At 45.0% G+C, this 17,992-nt stretch overlaps 1 protein-coding gene across 3 annotated transcripts in view; it reads left to right on the top strand.

Moving 5' to 3' along the window:
* Positions 1-17,744, top strand: part of LOC125412055 (uncharacterized) — a 43,180-nt gene extending 25,436 nt beyond the window's left edge. For all 3 annotated transcript variants that reach the window (XM_087905475.1, XM_087905476.1, XM_087905477.1), the window contains 4 exons: positions 2,574-2,706; positions 7,293-7,399; positions 9,872-9,984; positions 14,791-17,744. In XM_087905475.1, the coding sequence (XP_087761601.1) occupies positions 2,574-2,706; positions 7,293-7,399; positions 9,872-9,984; positions 14,791-14,802 (365 nt within the window). In that variant the 3' untranslated portion in view covers positions 14,803-17,744. The remainder of the gene's footprint in view (positions 1-2,573; positions 2,707-7,292; positions 7,400-9,871; positions 9,985-14,790) is intronic.
* Positions 17,745-17,992: the final 248 nt, after the last annotated feature.

Below are 17,992 nucleotides of genomic sequence, written 5' to 3'. Positions count from 1 at the left end.
TTCTTAAGTATCCCAGGAGAGCCTTGAGCTCATTATTAACTGAGGAAGGCCTTGAACTTCTGATTCCTATTCTCTGCTTCCTGAATGCTGAGGTTATGGTTTCAGAGTGGGACAGGAGCATAGTGGAACTGAGCCGTTGATCTTGGGCAGTTCTCCAAGACAGAGAGAATGGACCACCTGGAAGATGGAAACTCATTCAGCTGGGTGGATCTGGATCAATCTGCAGAGTGGCTTCCAGGTTAGATGTGCCAATGTCCGAAATAAATGTCAGACCCTTTGGTAGGGGGACACCTTGTTGATAAGTTACCAGGTTGCTTGCCTGCAATGTTTTAGGAATTCAGGGAAGTCAGAAATGACACCGGGAAGCAAGGCACCACTGTGTGCCATGCACTGTGATCCATTGAAAATGCTACCTTGTCGCCCCTCAGAATGGTGCCAGGAGACGGGATAACGGCCTCTTTTATGAGGCTCAGAGATGCTTAGGTACTTTATAGGAGCCACAGGTCATTTTATTTGTTTGTTTGGTTGGTTGGTTGGTTTTGGTTTTTTGAGACAGGGTTTCTCTGTGTAGTTTTGGAGCCAGGTTCTCCACGACAGAGAAGTGTGTTCAGACAGTTATTGTTAGAGAACCTGTCTGTTTATTTTTTCGTGTATGGGTATTTTTGTCTATGCTCCATGTGGATGCTTGGTGCCCAGAGGGGCCAGAAAAAAAGTATTGGATCCCCTGGAACTGGAACTGTAGATATTTGTGATGAAAATGGAACCCGAGGGGTTGGAGAGATGGCTCAGTGGTTAAGAGCACTGCCTGCTCTTCCAGAGGTCCTGAGTTCAATTCCCAGCAACCACATGGTGGCTCACAACCATCTGTAATGAGATCTGGTGCCTTCTTCTGGCCTGCAGGCATACATGGAGGCAGAATGTTGTATACACAATAAATAAATAAAATCTTTAAAAAAAAAAAAAAGAAAGAAAGAAAGAAAGAAAATGGAACCCAAGGCCTCTGGAACAACAGCGAGTGATCTCAACTGCTGAGTCATCTCTTCATCCCATACCTGGTTTGGTTTTAAAGTAATTTTTAAAAAAGGAGTAAAAATTAATTAGAGTGAGTACAGCTGGGGTAGATCAAGTATGACCAGGGGCTGAGCGTGTCCTGATCTGTATCCCAAGGAATTTGTTTTCCTCCCAGAAAGAGGAGCTTGGTGTTGCTTTGGTTAAAGCCCCAGACCAGGATCAGAGCAGGATCTGAGCGGCCACTGTTTCCCTGCATCCTTTGTGAGTTCCTAAAACCCATAAGAGGTCTATCTTCCAATCTGGTCCATTTGTTGTGGGCAAAAAATGATGTTTTCATTACTCCTTGATGCCAGTTTGGGAGCGGTTGAGACAGTTTGCCCATGGGGATGCAAGCTATTCCCAGTCAATCACAGGCCGAGCAGGCTCCCTCTCCAAAGGCACACATTTACACGGAGCTGATCCAGCAGGGTGCTGGGTGCCTGACAGTGACTCTCCTTGCAAAGCTGAGCATCTGTATAGGAATTTGGCCCTCAGTCCTCATCCCTGGCTGAGGATGGCTCAGGTTTTATCATTTGCTACTTTCTGGTGTGTGGAAATTAGGAGAAAGAAATGAGAACCGGTGTGATCAGTGTCCACCTTGTCAGGGCAGATACTCCACTCTCAAAGGTATTTTAGATTTGTGAAAAATTTTTATAAATGAAAAATCACATTCCATTCATGTTCATGAGTGGAATCAAGGCATTATACTCAAAAACAATAATGAATGGCATTAAGTTTGGCAACAAGTGCCTTTGCCTTCTGAGCCACCCTGCTGGCTCTTCCCTGCTTTAAATCAAGCCGTTTACCCTTCAGGCCAGTCCCATCTGAAGCAGTGCACGGAACAGTGAGCTTGGGAAGGCCTCAGGGAGCACTCTAGCTTGGGGAGCAGTGGTTCAGGTTTCCCACCTCTCCTGGCTGAGTGGGTGAGCCTGACTTATGCTCACAGCTGTTTTCTCTTCTTGTTTTCTTCTTTCTCAAACTCCTAAAATTGAACTGGAGTGAATTAAATGTGTATGCTGTGCCACTTGGTGGCCCTGACAATGAACTCTGAGAAACCTCAGCAGACCAATGAGGGTGAACCAGACGTAGGACTCCGGCCCTCAGTCATGCCGTTGTGAGTCACTGAGGCAGGCTGTCTTTTCTCCTTCTGACGCTTCCTAGAACCCAAAGCTTGGAAAATGACTGCTTCTCAGGCTTCTATAATGAGCTAAGCCCCTTTCAATAAAAACTGTCGACTCCCCGGAGATAATTTTCCTCTTTAGTAGATTAACAGTGACTATCTGGCTCCGAGATGGGATTGTCTATCATGCAGTCTGGGGCCGCTGCTGTAAAGGATGGCGTGGAACCAAATGCAAAAACCAGGACTTCCAAAATCACATATATTCTATTCATTGATTGTGTTGCAAAATAAGTTTATTCAGAAATCCAGTATGTGCAAACTCTGTTGGAAAATTGGTTTAGCTGGTAATAAATAGGGGAGCTATCTTCTAAAAATAATACCGGTGTTCCGACTTTTCTTGCAGGAATCAGGAAAAAAGTTAAAGGCCTGATGGAAGCTGGCCCTTGGGTGGTGGCGTTGCATTTGGCAGACAACAGCATCGACAGAACAGGAGTGGAGGGAGAGCAATTGCTGGAACTCACTCAAACTTTAACACGGTGGGGAACAGTAAGAGCTTCGAATTCGTTCACTCTCTAAAACTAGAGGGACAAAGCTGACCCACACAGCTGATCACAGCTTTTCAGCAATTCTTGTGTGGCTTCTCAGCTCAGAGAGTGGCACTTACCAGTCCTGGTCTCGGTACTTGTGCCCCTCAGGAACCTCACAAGGAGCCTCATATGAAAAGGGTGGCAGTTGGGGCAATAGAGGAGGCAAGACTACTGCTAAGGTCGGGATGGAACTCAAACCCTGACCGATGTCAAGAGGAGGAAGGGCAGCTTGCTTGGAGCACACGTTCTTATGTTTGGTTAGGAAGCTACCTACCCTGGACTCTTATAGCAAAAGATGGAACTAAACTTCTCAGAAGCTTCTAGAAAGCACTGTTTCCCTGTCATGCTTATTTTGACAACATGAGGCATTCTCCCATCCATCTCTACTGAACCCACATCCTAAGCTGACCAGTCATTGACAGGGCTTGCAACCACTGCAGGAACTGCAGGGTAATAAAGGGCTCTGGGCAGCACTGACTCAGGGCCACAGCACCACTGACGGCCAAGATCAATGGGCACGGCTGACGTCTGAGGCCTGAAGGCTGATGGGTAGCAGGTTTTATCACGACAGAAAGAGGTTCCTTTCTTCCTTACTCAAGAAGGATGGGAAGGCTTCCCAGTTGGCAATCAACGCTGCCCTTTCCCAGATAATTACATCAATAATTTCTATTCCGGTATCTTTTTGACCTTAATATATTGCTGAAGTAAACTGCTAGAGGCGTGTTCAGGATTTTTGTGTTTACATCCATGAGCTACATGGATTCATAATCTCTTTCCATGTAATATGTTTGCCTGCTTGGGATCAGAAGCCCTCGGTTGCCTGGAGTTTTCTCGGCAGGGATTTTTGTGGTTTTTTATACAAGTCTCACTATCCTGCCCATGCTGGCCTCAAATTCATGGCCTTCCTGCCTCAGCCTTCTGAACACAGGGGTTACAGGCATGTGCCATCACACTTAGTTCGACCAAAACTCATTTTTCAAAGCAGTATATGTTAGGTTGGTGCTAGGGTTTACATGGAACACACAAGGCCTTGGGTTTAACCCCCTACACTGAACCAACCAACCAAACAAACATTTAGTATAAGGCTCTTCTGACTTTGAGGGATTTTGCCTGACATATTCTAAGTTGTTTCTTTCAAAGAATGTATTTATATACATTGTCAAATATATTAGAATAAAGTTATTCATAGTTCTTAATTGTCCTTTTAGAAACTGTAGATGCTGTGAAAACATCTTTTTCTTTGACTTTGGTCACTATGTTTTCTCTTTCTTCTTGTACATTTGGTTAGAAACTTATCAGTGTTACTGATCTCAGAGAATCAACTCTTGGTTTTCTTTAATTTTTGTTTGTTTTGTTTTCTTTTTTCTTTTTGTTTTTTGTTGTTGTTAGTTTTTTTGTTTGTTGTTTGTTTTTTGAGACAGGCTTTCTCTGTGTAGCTCAACTGTTCAGGAGCTTGCTTTGTAGACCAGGCTGGCCTCAAACTCACAGAGATCAACCTGCCTTTGCCTCCCGAGTGCTGGGATAAAGGCATGCGCCACCACTACCTGGCCTAAGTTTTCTATACTCTTACTGCTTTTAGGTTCATTTTTCTCCCTTTTTACCTCCTTTGTCTGCTTATCGTGGATTCCAGGGCTTCGATTCCCTCCTGTGAAATGATCATGGTAGTAGTGTCTAACACAGGAGGCAGAAGTTAAATAAATCATTTGTGCAAAGAGCTAAGCAGTGTTCAGGGATCTCGTTCATCCTTTTGTCCAAATAGGAGAAGAGCCACTCTGGACAGAGGAGGGAAGGAGGCACCACCTCTGGCCAGTTGAGCAAATGAAGTCCCCTCTACGTCCAGTCTTCTGGGTTCAGCACTGGGCAGGAAACTGAAGCCTCCCGGGGGCAATTCTGTAGGGCAGAAGCCTTCAAGTCTGGTGGCGGCCAAGGCACAGCAACACCAGTGAGACTCAGCTTCCTCAAACGTCACAGACACAGAGCTGAGTTATCAAGTCGGTCTTCGGCATCCCTCCCTCTCCCGTGGGTCTCCTTTTCCTGGCAGCATCCCTTCCTTTACCTTTTAGTTCTTTTTAGGTTCATTTATTTTTTTATTTTATGTGTACAGATGTTTTACCTGCACATATATGCACCACATATGACCCGGTATCCTTGGAGACCAGAGGAAGGATTAGATTACCCGGAACAAGTTACAGACACTTGTGAGCCACCATGTGGGAGCTGGGAACTGAACCTGGGTCCTCCGCAAGAACAAAAAATGCTCTAACCACTGAGCCATCCCTCCCACTGTGGTACCCTGATCTTACCCATCTTGTCTGAAGAACATAGAACAGATCTGGGAGCTGAAACTGTTCAAGTCCTAGGCACATGCTTCCTTGAGATCTTTGATAAGCATAGGCTGACGGCTTCGGCTCTGGCTCCTGAATCAGTGGAAAGTGTGGGCGGTGAGCAGCAGAGCCAATGAGACCATAAAGCCAGCACTGACCTTCGAGAGAGTTCAAGCCCCCCTATGTGATAATGACGCAGGACTGATCTCTTGATAATCACATCATAATTTACTTCCAAGCCAGAGACCATGAATTAACTTTCCTTTAGGCCCTGCTGTGTTGAGCACTAATGTGTACTCAGGAAAGAATCATTCTGTCTTTGCTGCAACCTCATAAAGCAGACCACAGAGCACCTTTCTGGCTAGTTTTGCAGATATGCAAAGTTAGACCCATGAGGGTACATGCTTGCCCATGGTCAACGAAAGGGCAGAGCTGACCAGAAGTCCAGGTCTTTGCCTCAATGCCATCTCCACAAAACCAGCCAGCAGAACACTGCCAGGCCAAGAATTCTCAGTAACCAACCAAGAAATAAGGAAAATGGACTGGTCACACCACCCTGAGCATTCCTGGTCTCTACTGGTCTTATAAGCTAAGCAGGGTTGGGCCTAGAGTCCTTAGGTAGGATCAAAGTACAGTGGTTTTGTTCTCACAAAGTTAATTCATCTGATTTTAAAATCTTTATTCAGAGGCTTGCCTTTTTAAAAATATTTTATTTGTATTCAATGTTCATTGGTGTTTTGCAAGCACGTATGTCTGTGTGAGGGTGTCAGACGCCCTGGAACTGGAGTTACAGACAGCTGTGAGCTGCTGTGTGGTTGCTGGGAACTGAACCGAGGTCCTCTAGAAGAGCAGTCAGTGCTCTTACCCACTGAACCATCTCTCCAGACCCAGTTGCTGTAGTTGGATTTTCTTTGGGCTGCCACCTCACAAATAATGACACAGAGACTTATTATTAATTATGAAAACTCCGCCTATAGCTGAGGCTTGTTCCTAACTAGCTCTTATAATTTAAATTAACCCATTTATATTAATCTATATTCTTTTTTGATTTATTTATTTATTATATATACAATGTTACACTGTATTTATGTATATACAGTATTCTGTCTGCATACATGTCTGTAGGCCAGAAGAGGGCCCCAGATCTCATTACAGCTGGTTGTGAGTCACCGTGTGGTTGCTGGGAATTGAACTCAGGACCTCTGGAAGAACAGCCAGTGCTCTTAATCTCTGAGCCATCTCTCCAGCCCCCTAATCTATATTCTATTATGTGGTGCTACCTCTCTCCCATCTTGCACCTCCTGTTTCCTCTCTGTGTCTCCTGGCATCTCCCATGTGTCTAAATTCCTCCTGCTCTTCCTTTCTCTCCCCAGAAATCCCACTATACCTCCTGCCTAGCTATTGGCTGTTCAGCTTTTTATTACACCAATCACAGCAAAATATCTTCATTGAGTGTTCAAATATCCCACAACAGCTTACCTTTCTTAATTTTATGTGAAATTAATCCCAGTACTTGGGAGGCAGAGACAGATGGATTTCTATGAGTTTGAGGCCAGCCTGATCTACATAGCAAGTTCTAGGCAAGCCAGGGCTACATAGAGAGACCCTATCCAAAATAAATAAATTAAATTACATTTTAAAAAATCACCAAGCAAGAGTTATTGTTTATCTGACATACTAAAAGTCATTAAGCCCTGATCAATCTCTCAAATATTTTGACATTTTTCTGGTATATAGCATATAAATGACTAAGAAGTCTTCCATGGAAGCTTTTTGTTTGTTTGTTTTTTCAGACAGAATTTCTCTATGTACCTTTTGAGCCTGTCCTAGAACTCTGTAGACCATGCTGGTCTCGAACTCACGGAGATCCACCTGCCTCTGCCTCCAGAGTGTTGGGATTAAAGGTGTGCGCCACCACTGCCCGGCACATGGAGCCTTTTTAAAGTAAATAAATAAAAGAAAGACTTATGGCAGGAAAAGCTTGAATTGGCTTTTCTAGGAGAAGCAGACTATTCCCAAGTAGAGAAGCTCCATCCAGATCCAACAAGCGGGTTCGACACCATCAGGTCACCGAATCATTGGGAAGGGGCAGGGCGACTGAGGAGCCTGAGGAGAAAGGGCATTCTCTGAAATTCTGAACTGACTTTCTCTGAGGGACCGTGAGCCACGCAAGGTGCAAAGTCATTTTGTTTCCTTGTTTTCTCTATGCAGCCTGATCGAATACTCTCCTCACTTAAGAGAACTCGACCTTGGAAACAATGTCTTGGAAGAAACAGCTGCAGTGGGCATCCTGGGAGCCCTGAGAGCCAGGAAGATAGGTCGGGTTTCATCCTCTTCTCCCCGGGCCCTGAACTAGTCGCAACTGCCCCATTGTTTAAATGACAAATCTGAGCTGTGCAATGAGCCGTGTGTGCGCGTGAGTGTGTGTGCGCGTGTGTGTGTGCGCGCGTGTGTGTGTGTGTGTGCGCGTGTGTGCGTGCGTGCGTGCGTGCGTGCGTGCGTGCATGCGTGCGTGGGGGGGGTGTCAAAGGCTAGCCTCCATCGGGTCAACATGCCAAGAGACTTGTGCAAGTTCAAGAACTTTTACAATGTTGTGTGTAACCTGTGAGCCTCTGAGTGACGGTTTTCCTCTGTCCTTCTAGGCCAGTGTCCAGATAGTTCCTTACCCTCTGTCTCTGAAGTAGCTTACGCTTGCAGCATATTCCCAGCCTGGCTGGGGTTTTTTATTGTTGTTGTTTGTTTGTTTGTTTAATAGCTTTTTCTCTGTCACTTTTGCCTTTTCTGTCTTCTCTTTCCTTCCTTTTTTTAAAAAAGGACTTATTTATTATGTATACAGTATTCTGTCTGTACACCAGAAGAGGGCACCAGATCTCATTACAGGTGGTTGTGAGCCACCATGCGGATGCCGGGAACTGAACTCAGAACCTCTGGAAGAGCAGCCAGTGCTCTTAACCTCTGAGCCATCTGTCCAGCCCTTCTCTTTCCTTTCTTACTCACCAAGAAAGTTTCTCCTGTTCTCTGTTCTCCTCTCAGCTCAACCTAACGTGGTTTGTACAGAAATTGACTGTAGAACTGAAGTAGCAACTGTCCTGAGACACAGCTGAGCCAGCCAGGCACGGGAACCTTTCAAGTCTGAGGTCAGCCTGGGCTGCATAAGGATACCTCGGAGACACAGAAAGAGAAGAGGGAAAGAGAGAACAAGGAACGCAGTGTACTTATTAGTCATCCAAGAGGGGTTTGGCTCTAACTGGCAGGCAGCCCTGAGTGACTTGTGGTCCTGTAACCTTTAGAAAGTGAGAGAAGTGAGGTCAATTAGTGGTGACTGTCCCTGGCCTCTCCTTTTATTCTTACTGCTTTTACTGGGAGAGCAAGGAATGCCATTTGAAATGTAGCTCGATGTAAAGCATGAAGAGATATTAGTATGAAAATCAGTGTCGAGGAGAATGAGGGGTAGGCTGAGTGGGGAGAGCTCGCTGGCAGCGGCACCCCGTCTTCATCGTTTCTTTAGTAAGACTCCGAGGTTGCAGTTTTCCTTCGCTGGCAGTGTTTTAAAGAGAATTACAGGGCTGCTGTGGTCTGCTGCATTGCTCCATTTCCAACTAAAGTCATGCATGTTTAATGACCAATTAAATGATTCTAAGATTTTTTTCAATTACCCTTTTCTTTTAGAGAAACAGAACACCCACTTCGTGTTCCATTAGAGTTGAGATGAAATTCGGCAGGATTATTCGGTTAAGCCTCACTCTAAGAGCACTAAGTAGAAGGCAGGTCACGACTGCGCTCTGATTTTCCTGGTACCACTTCCCCCTCTACCTGGCAGAAACCACTACTGAGCTGCAGGCAGTCTCCCCCCATTACTGCAGGGAGCAAAATGAGAGACAGCCGCCCCCCAGCCCTCCCAACCCCCCACCCCCCCACCCCCTCAACCACCCAACCCCCCACTCCCCCACCCCCCCCACCCCCCCAGCCCCCAGCGACTTGATGGGAAGTGATTTCCACTGAGTAGCTATCTGGAATGGAAAATGTCTTGCTTGCTTAGCAAATGGCTCGATTTACATAAATGAGAGGCTAATTATGGAGTGCCCACCTGAAATGCAAGTAGTCATTTAAACAGCATTAGAAGGCAATCTACGGCTCAAGAAATCAGTGATTTTGAAATTTCATCTAAGTGTGCATCATGAACAGCCTGAATGCATTTATTCCATGAGCTGAACTCCTCATGCGCTGTTTCTGACAAAGCACTTTAATTAGGTTGTTAGTTTGAACACAGTGAAGAGTCCTCAAAAAAGGGTTAGCCGCTTGGATTTCACAGAGCGAATCACTAGTCATTTAGCCCTGAAGGCACTGCTTTAAAACCTAAAACAACACTGATTATAAAACTAACTAACGTTCTTTCTGTTAGTGTCTTCCGTGTTCGTGTCGTTTGCAAACCAACAAGGGAATTTCTCTAATTCTCCTTTGATGAAATCACACTAACTTTCTTATCTGCTAAAGAAGAGGGAGCTTGGTTCCTTTTGCCTTTATCTCTCCCCCATCTTCTTCTCTTCCTCTGATTCTGATTTTTTTGAGGCAGGGTCTCTGTAGCCCGGGGTGACCTTGAGCTGGCTATGTGACTGGGACTGGTCCCTCAGCCTTGGAGTCCTAGGATCGTAGAGTTCCACCATGCTCTGTCAGGGAGTTCTGCATAAGCCAACCGTAATGACACATCTCCTGCCAGGCTCTTAGGCCTGAGAGCACCCTACACAGTGTGAGCCATTCTGCTCATTTATGCTTCTGCTCTCTTTGCTCAGGTAAACTACCACCCTTAAAAATTACAGTCACTCCTCGGATCTCTTCAGACACCTTCACATCTATTTGGAAACATAGCAAGAAATCTAATAGGACCAGTAAAAGGAAGAAAAAGGTAAATTCTTTACTGTCTGGGTAGTTGAGTAGCAGCCACCAGGGGGCGCTAGACGAGGTGTGACCCTCAGTGGACATAAGCGGAGCCTTCGACGCCAGAGTTCAGGGTTTTCTAGGTCACCCTCCCCTAAACTATCATCAGATGGACGGTGGTTACACCAAGAGACGAGCAGTAAGACAGCAACATCATCTCTCAGAGATTAGTGGAAACTACCTCCAGCTTCACCCCCTCTTTCCTGCCAAACGCGTGTGTTCCTGCAGGCCTGTTGCAGATCTGCAAGGAGTTTGTCTCCACTCTTAGACACCTGTGCTGTCTCTTGGACAATAATGATTTATATACGTTCATTCTAACCACTGTATAAAATTGAATTTTTTTTAATAGGGCAAATATTTAATGGCACGGTGGGAGGGGGAAATGTTATGAAACGAGCTGGTTTTAAGGAATAGGTAGAAGACGATTTTTGAAACGAGAATTTTAAAATATACACATGTATTTAAAAACCTAGATTGCTGTATACCAAATTATCAGCACCGTTACTACAACCCAGTGAGTAAATACTCTCCCCTGTGTGAGTTTGTATCATGTGTTTTAATTTTTTGTTTACTTGTTTGTTTGTATATTTATTGAGACTGAGTTTTACTCTGTACATCAGACTGGTTTTAAACTTGTGGCAATCTTTCTGTCTCTTCCTGAATGCTGGGAACACAGGCATGAGCTACCATGCCTGTTTGTGGCTGTCATTGTTTCGTTTGTTTTCTTCTTTATGTATTTTTAAAACACGGCTATTTCTGACCCAAACACGTTGTACATGGTGGCCCATAATGTCATCCTAATTAACACTTGAGAGGCTAAGGCAAGAAAATTGTTACAGGTTCAAGACCAGCTCGGGCTATTTGGTGAGGTCCTCACCAGTCTGGTATACAGTATTAGACTGTCTCAAAAACTAAAACAAAAAAAAAAAATCAACAGTCAAAAGAGAAAGGGAGGGAGACTTGGAGAGACACTAGTTACAAGGAATGGAAATCCAATAAGCCAAACCACAGACCAGTGGTCAGGTCAGAAGCGAAAAACATTGTGGGGAGGTGTCAGCGGTCAAGTTTGGGACAGAATGCCACTGGCATGACTTTCTCTGCATTTGGAGTCCTCTAAGTGATCACATCTATTGGGCCTAAACAAACAGCTGGCACAATAGTAAAGCGTTGCTCACAACGCTGGCTTTGGGTCGCTGCAGTGAATAACTGTTTGGCTGCTGTCTCCCATACGCAGCTCGCTGGAAACTGCGATCTTGCAGTTTATGGCTATGGTGTTTGACCTCAGGTCATTTTAAAGTCATTACATATGTATTTTGTCTTGTGGGTCTGGATCTAGGAAAGGCCATTATTCCTCATAAAGAAATTTAGTTTGATATATGTTACATAATGTCTCGACAGGTTTTTAGGTCTCTGATAATAAGTACTCTACAGTAGTAAAAGGGTCTCCCCAATCAAAAACACCCAGTGATTAATTAAAATGAATATCACCCCCTTCTCTCTCTTTTCTTTCTTTCTCTCTCTCTTTCTTCCTTCCTTCCTCCTCCTCTCTATTTTGTTTTTCCCCAGCTCACAGAAATCCACTTGCCCCCACTCCCTTGTACTGGGATAAAGGTGTGGGGTTCACTCTGACTCTCTCTGTTTTAATTGATTTTTGCTGAGTTACTAGAGAGCAGAATATTCCCCCATATATACCAGGAGACTCAGCAGTCTCAGTTCTGACCATCCATCCACAGGGTAAGGCTGCCAGCACCGTTATTCAAGTGACAAAAGCAGACAGCCCTTATCCATGTAGGAAACCCTGGATTCAGCCTCACAAAGCCAAATAACTGAGAAAGGCTCATTGGTTTTGTAAGTGTTTTGTTTTTTGTCTTTTGGATTTGTTGTTATTGGTTTGTTGGTTGGGGATTTGTTTTGTTTGTTTGTTTGTTTGGTTAGTTGGTTGGTTGGTTGGTTTGTGTTTGTTTGGTTTTTGGTTTTTCTGAGACAGAGCCCTGGCTGTCCCAGGACTCACACTGTAGAGAAGACTGGCCTTGAACTCACAGAGATCCACCTGCCTCTACCTGTGCTGGGATTAAAGGCGTGCGCCACCACATATGGCTCATTGTTTTAGAACCAGAGATGGCGCCATTGTTATATGGCTTGTTGTGCAAATGTCAGAGCCTGAGTTTAATCTCCAGCATCCATGTAGAAAGCCGACTGTGATGTCACTTCAAATCCCAGAGCTAGGGTAGAGACAGCAGCTCCCTGAGCTCCATGCCCACCCAGCTTAGCCCAGTTTGCAAGCCTCAGATCCCAGTGAGGTACAGCGTCTTAAAAAAAAAAATGGGGTTGGATATGAGAGGACAGAAGAGAGAATAGGAGGAGAGATATCCAACACTAAAGACCGTTTGGAAAAGTCATAGAAAAACCTACTAGAAGTTTCCTAAAATATGCACATGCACATGTATAAAGAATTTAAATGGAGTTATCCTATAATGGGCCAACAATGCCCCTACTAGACAACACAAGTCAACAAATAAAAAGCCTGTGCCAGAAGTGGGTTACTTCTTTTGGAGTTGTTGGTCAGTGAAGTCCCATAGACCCTCAGAATTGCAGACTTTCGACAATGCTGTTGGCTGCCCTCTAGAACATGATCGTAAGACCCTATTGCTGAAGTCACCACCTATTTGAGTCATTAGAACATGGTGAAATCAAGCTGGTACTGGTTGGAGACTTCGTTCCCGCTGGCTCGTTTTCAATGTGCTAGAAGGTGCTATGCCCCCTATTGGAAGACAAAGGTCATAGTCATCTCTCTCTCTCTCAACTATGAACCTTACCGGTGCAATGACGCCAAACATATCCACTGGTGCAATTGCGACACAAATGTCATGGGAGTAACTAACCACTTTCTGATGGATTTAAGGCCCATTCCACAAGATGCAACCCATGCCTGGCACCATTACTGGGGCCAAGAACCTGTGACTAGGTGGGTCATAGGCCCTTGGGTGGAATCTACTACTATGACTATGATAAGTAAATGCAGTATGAAGTTAACTACCAGTAACTTGCTGTACTCGAGATGAGCGCATCTCTCAGCCCTCATCAGCAAAGCTTTTTAACGCAGTCAGTGGTGATTGACGGAGACAAGGAATGGCAGGGAATGAGAGAGACTGAGGGATGCTCAGGCCTGAAGGGGGCATCTGCATCTCTTCCCAAGGCTCAGGGATCACTGCGGGGGATGGGCAGAAAGGTGGTAAGAAGCACGGGCAGTGGACAGCTACAAGGGACACAGCAGGGAAGCTGCACACGTGAACTCAGAACAGTTGTGACGGCATCGCCCAACACTGAGCGAGCTCAAGCCAGATAATCCCAGCATGGAGAAAGGAGGTAGGAAAGGAGTTCTAGTTGAAGAGCTATGGGCAACTGATGGCTGCCAGGAGAGGGAAGTCAGTCTTAATGAGTGTGGTCCCAGCCGGGTGGTGGCGGCACACGCCTTTAATCCCAGCACTCGGGAGGGAGGCAGAGGCAGGCGGTTCTCTATGAATTCGAGGCCAGTGGCTGGCTGGTCTACAGAGCGAGTTCCAGGACAGGCTCCAAAAGCTACAGAAAAATCCTGTTTCAAAAATAAAGAAAGGAAGGGAGAGAGGGAGGGAGGGAGCAAGAAAGACTGTGGCCCCTTGGGGACTGGAGAGATGACTCAGTGGTTAAGAGCAATGTCAGAGGACCTGAGTTTGATTCTAAGCACCCACATGCGAGCTCACAATTGTCTGCAGTTCCAGGGGGTCTGACACCCTCACACAGACATGCAGGCAAAACACCAATGTATATAAATATAAATAAAGAAAGAAAAAAAGGAGTGGTAGGTGGCCCATGCGCCAATGGATGGCCCACATCCATAGCATTTAGACAGCAGAAATCGGATTTGATAAGTGGATAGGGAAGGAGAATGGATCTGAAAGGAACTGGGGGACAGAATGAATGTGACCAAAATGTATTGATGAAATTCTCCAAGAACTTAAAAAAAAAAAAAGGTAGATAGCTCCTAGGGAATTACAACTGAGGTTGGCTCCCAGCCTTCATACATGTGCACATACCTGAATATGTACACACAGAGATAAATAAATGAATAAAACCAGACATATACAAAAGTGCTACCTTGATCATGTCTCAAAGGTCTTTGCCCTTTTATGATACAGTGTTTTCCGTGGGGTAGGAGGAGCTGTTGGCTACTACTGAAGTCTAAGGCATAAACCCCAAAAGCAAACCAAGGCATTTTTCTACATTCTGCTGCCTGTCCAGTATACTGTCACTTTTAGTAGCAAGTTAGCACAGCAGTCTATACCATAAAAGTCTCCACATATCTGAAAGGAAAACTACAGCAAGAATTGTATTATCTGGGTGTTATACAGGGGTTGGTGCACACCTGGTATTAAAGCCTTTGGGAGATGGAAGCAGAGGAACCAGGAATTCAAAGCCAGTCGCAACTAACATAGCGAGTTTGAGGTTAGCCTGGCTACATGAGACCCTGGCAAGGTGGAAGAAAGAAAGCATGCCTCCAAGAAGAGTTGCTGTCTCTTTTGTTTTTACATTTATTTTAATTAATTAATTAATTTTAAGACAGGGTCTCACTATATAGCCCTAGCTGACCTGGAATTCACTGTGTAGAGCAGGCTGGCCTCAAGCTCACAGAGATTGCCTGCCTTTACATCCCAAATTCTAGAGTTAAAGGTGGGGTCCACCATATCCAGCCTTTATTAGTTTCTTAACTCATGGTTTCTTGTTCATTATTTCACAGGTAAAAAACTGAATACATGACCATCAAAATCCTAGAAAAATTCTTCAAAGACCTTGGAAGAACAGTACTCAACTTCATATGGAAAAGTAAAAAAACCCAGAATAGCCAAAAGAATCCTGACAATAAAAGAACTTCTCGAGGCATCACAATCCCTGACTTCAAACTCTACTACCAAGCTATAGTACTGAAAACAGCCTGGTATTGGCATAAGAACAGACAGGAGAACCAATAGAACCGAATAGAAGACCCAGATATCAATCCATACATCTTCGAACACCTGATCTATGATAAAGAAGCAAAAAATATCAAATGGAAAAAAGAAAGTATATTTAACAAATAGTGCTGGCATAACTGGATATCAATATTCTGTAGAAAAATGAAAATAGACCCATATCTATCTCCATGTACAAAACTCAAGTCCAAATGGATCAAAGACCTCAACATAAAGCCAGCCACACTGAACCTTATAGAAGAGAAAGTGGGAAGCACACTTGAATGCATTGGCACAGGGAACCACTTCTTAAATATAACCCCAGCAGCACAGACACTGAGAGAAACAATTAATAAATTTGAAACCATGTGGGAGACACAACAATGGACTGATTTTATATGGGTGTTTCCAGAGAGGTTTAGCTGAGACAGAAAGACCCACTAGATATAAATGCTTCCGTCCCATGGGCTGGGATCCCACATTGAATGAAAGGGAGGAGAAGAGCGAGTCAGCAGCATCCATCTCTACTCCCAGCTGGGGCCGCGGTGACCAGCTGACCTCGCGTCCCCACCTTTCCTTCCTTTCGTTGCTTTTGTTAGTCATTTTGTCAGAATGACAAGAAAAATAGCTGGTACAGCTTCCTAAAGGATGCCACCCTAGGAATTAGGATCTTTTCCAAATGAGGAAACTTTGAATCACTGGACTCCCCCCACCCCCAAGACGCCGGACAGTTCCAAAGAAATGGAAGCCCTATGACTGATGGTTTATGCATGATAATTAGGGTTACATGAATTTTCTGTGTTGCCACAGTATGGTACAACCAAGAAGATTATTAGGCACCAGATTTATGTATGAAAAGCATGCTGGTTTTCAATTGCGCCAGTCAGTCAAACTCACCGCAACTCAATTCGCCCTTCTGTAAAATACAGATAAGAAATAACTGGGCCTGATGACTGTCAGACTCCTGAGACAGTGTAAAGAGATGAAAGGAGGAAAGAGACGCGCGCCTGACTTTCAACAGATGAGACTGTTCCTTAGCACCCACCGTGAGGAGCAGCCTCTCTCCTGGGGAGTCTGCCAGGGACCCTTTATCGGAGCGCTGCAGTCTCCTGGGGGCTACATGCAGGTGCAATCTTCTTTAACAATTGTCCACCTTAGGCGACACAGATCTCAGGAGACAGGAGTTCTCTGCAGGCATTGCTTTCTGGGCTGATGATAATGGCTGAGCAAGACTGTCCCTAAGCTCCCAGGAATCCTGTTTTTACAGCCTCGCCTTGCTACCAGGTGCCTCTCCTAGAGGCTGAGGCTGAAGGCCTGGGTTACTCATTGAGATGCTCCCCAAATAGACAGTAGAAGAGCCTGGACTAGAGCTCAGATGTAGAATACTTGCCTAGTGCACTAAGGCCCTGGGTTCAATCCCTGGAGAAAAAAAAGAAAGGAACTATGATCCAGCAACTTCACGTCTGCATACAGAGCCCAAAGAATTGGGAACAGGCGTGGAAGAATGCTGGATGACTGTCTTCACGGAAGCGACACAGATGGCAGAGGCAGGTCAAACTGCTGCCAGACGGATAAACCAAATTCTTTTTTGTTTGGGAATGGACTTCAAATTTTTAAATCTATTTTTGCCAATTTAATTCACATATATATAACACGTCTTGGTAATAAACACCCAAGTCTCCTTCCCATCCCCCTAGGCCATCCCAGCGCATGCCCCTCCCACCTTCATCTCCTCTTCTTTTTCTTCTTCATAGTTCATTGAATTCAATTAGCGCTGCCTGCGTGACCATGGGCAGCCCAGCAGCGGCTGCACTCCCAAAGAGAAATCTCTCCCCTTCAGTTACCAATAGCTCCTCAGCCAGGGATAGAGCCACGTTAGCCCCTCCCCCAAGCCCTACTGACCTGCTTGATCTTGTGCCAGCTTGTGCAGCTAACCATTGAGGTTATGAGCTCGTGAGGACAATGGCCGTGCCGTGTCCTGCTGACAACATTTCACATCTTCACTTTCTCCTGTACCCCAGATCTTGCATTGTTTCCACCCTGTCTCCCAAGATGCTCCCTGAGTCTTGTGTGGTAAACCAAATGTTGTTTTAGACCTACAGTGGCGTATTATTGACCTTTTAAAAGACCGATGGAGGATACAGCATTGAAGACATTGTATCAATTTAGACCAAGCAGTCACATAAGACAAATACTACATAATTCCATTTATCTGAGCTACTTAGAGCGGCCACTGAGACAGAGAGCAGCATGGAGCTTGTCAGGTGGTCAATGGCGGCAGACTCCCAGCACTGCCCGATTAGTGTGTCCTGGAGACCGGCTGCACAGTGCGAACCACTGTCACTCTTTGTTGTGTTGTTGTTGTTGTTTTGTAGCCCTGGCTGTCCTGGAACTAGCTTGTTTGTGTCCTCAGATGTTCTCTCTGTGTGTGTGTGTGTGTGTGTGTGTGTGTGTGTGTGTGTGTGTGTACTCTTCCTCTGGTTCTGGGATCAATCTAGGGCCTTGGGCATGCTACACAAGCACTCTACCACTGAGCCACACCACCTTGAAGAATTTCCCTGCTCCACCATGTTGATAATAGTCAACTGGCTCAATAATTAAATTAAATTAGATTACGTGTGGGTGTTTTGTCTTGTTTTCTTATTATGGTAAAGAGTCCTCAGTGCATCAGCTACCAGGACTGTATTGACCTATAGATACTTGAGAAGCAATGAATAAAGAGCTTTTTGGTTTTGTCTCACAATGCGTCTTATCTGTGCAAAGCAGTGTCTTCCCAAAGATCTCAATGTGTGAGGGCTAAGTTGTGTTTTAATTTAAATTATTGTGCTTAAGAGATCTATAAAACTAACCTGTAAGCTCCACTTGCCCAAGGACAGATATACTGTGGAACAATCTTTGTACACTGTAAATTTCCATTGCTCTCATTGTTAATTAAAGGCTGATTGGCCAATAGCTAGGCAGGATTTGGGGAGCAGAGGGAATGCTGGGAAG

The sequence above is a fragment of the Myodes glareolus genome, chromosome 4, assembly GCF_982192425.1.
Source record: "Myodes glareolus chromosome 4, mMyoGla1.1, whole genome shotgun sequence".
In the NCBI taxonomy this organism is placed as follows: Eukaryota; Metazoa; Chordata; class Mammalia; order Rodentia; family Cricetidae; genus Myodes; species Myodes glareolus.
Note: the sequence above shows the minus strand (reverse complement) of the source record. Positions and strands in the feature narration are given on the sequence as shown.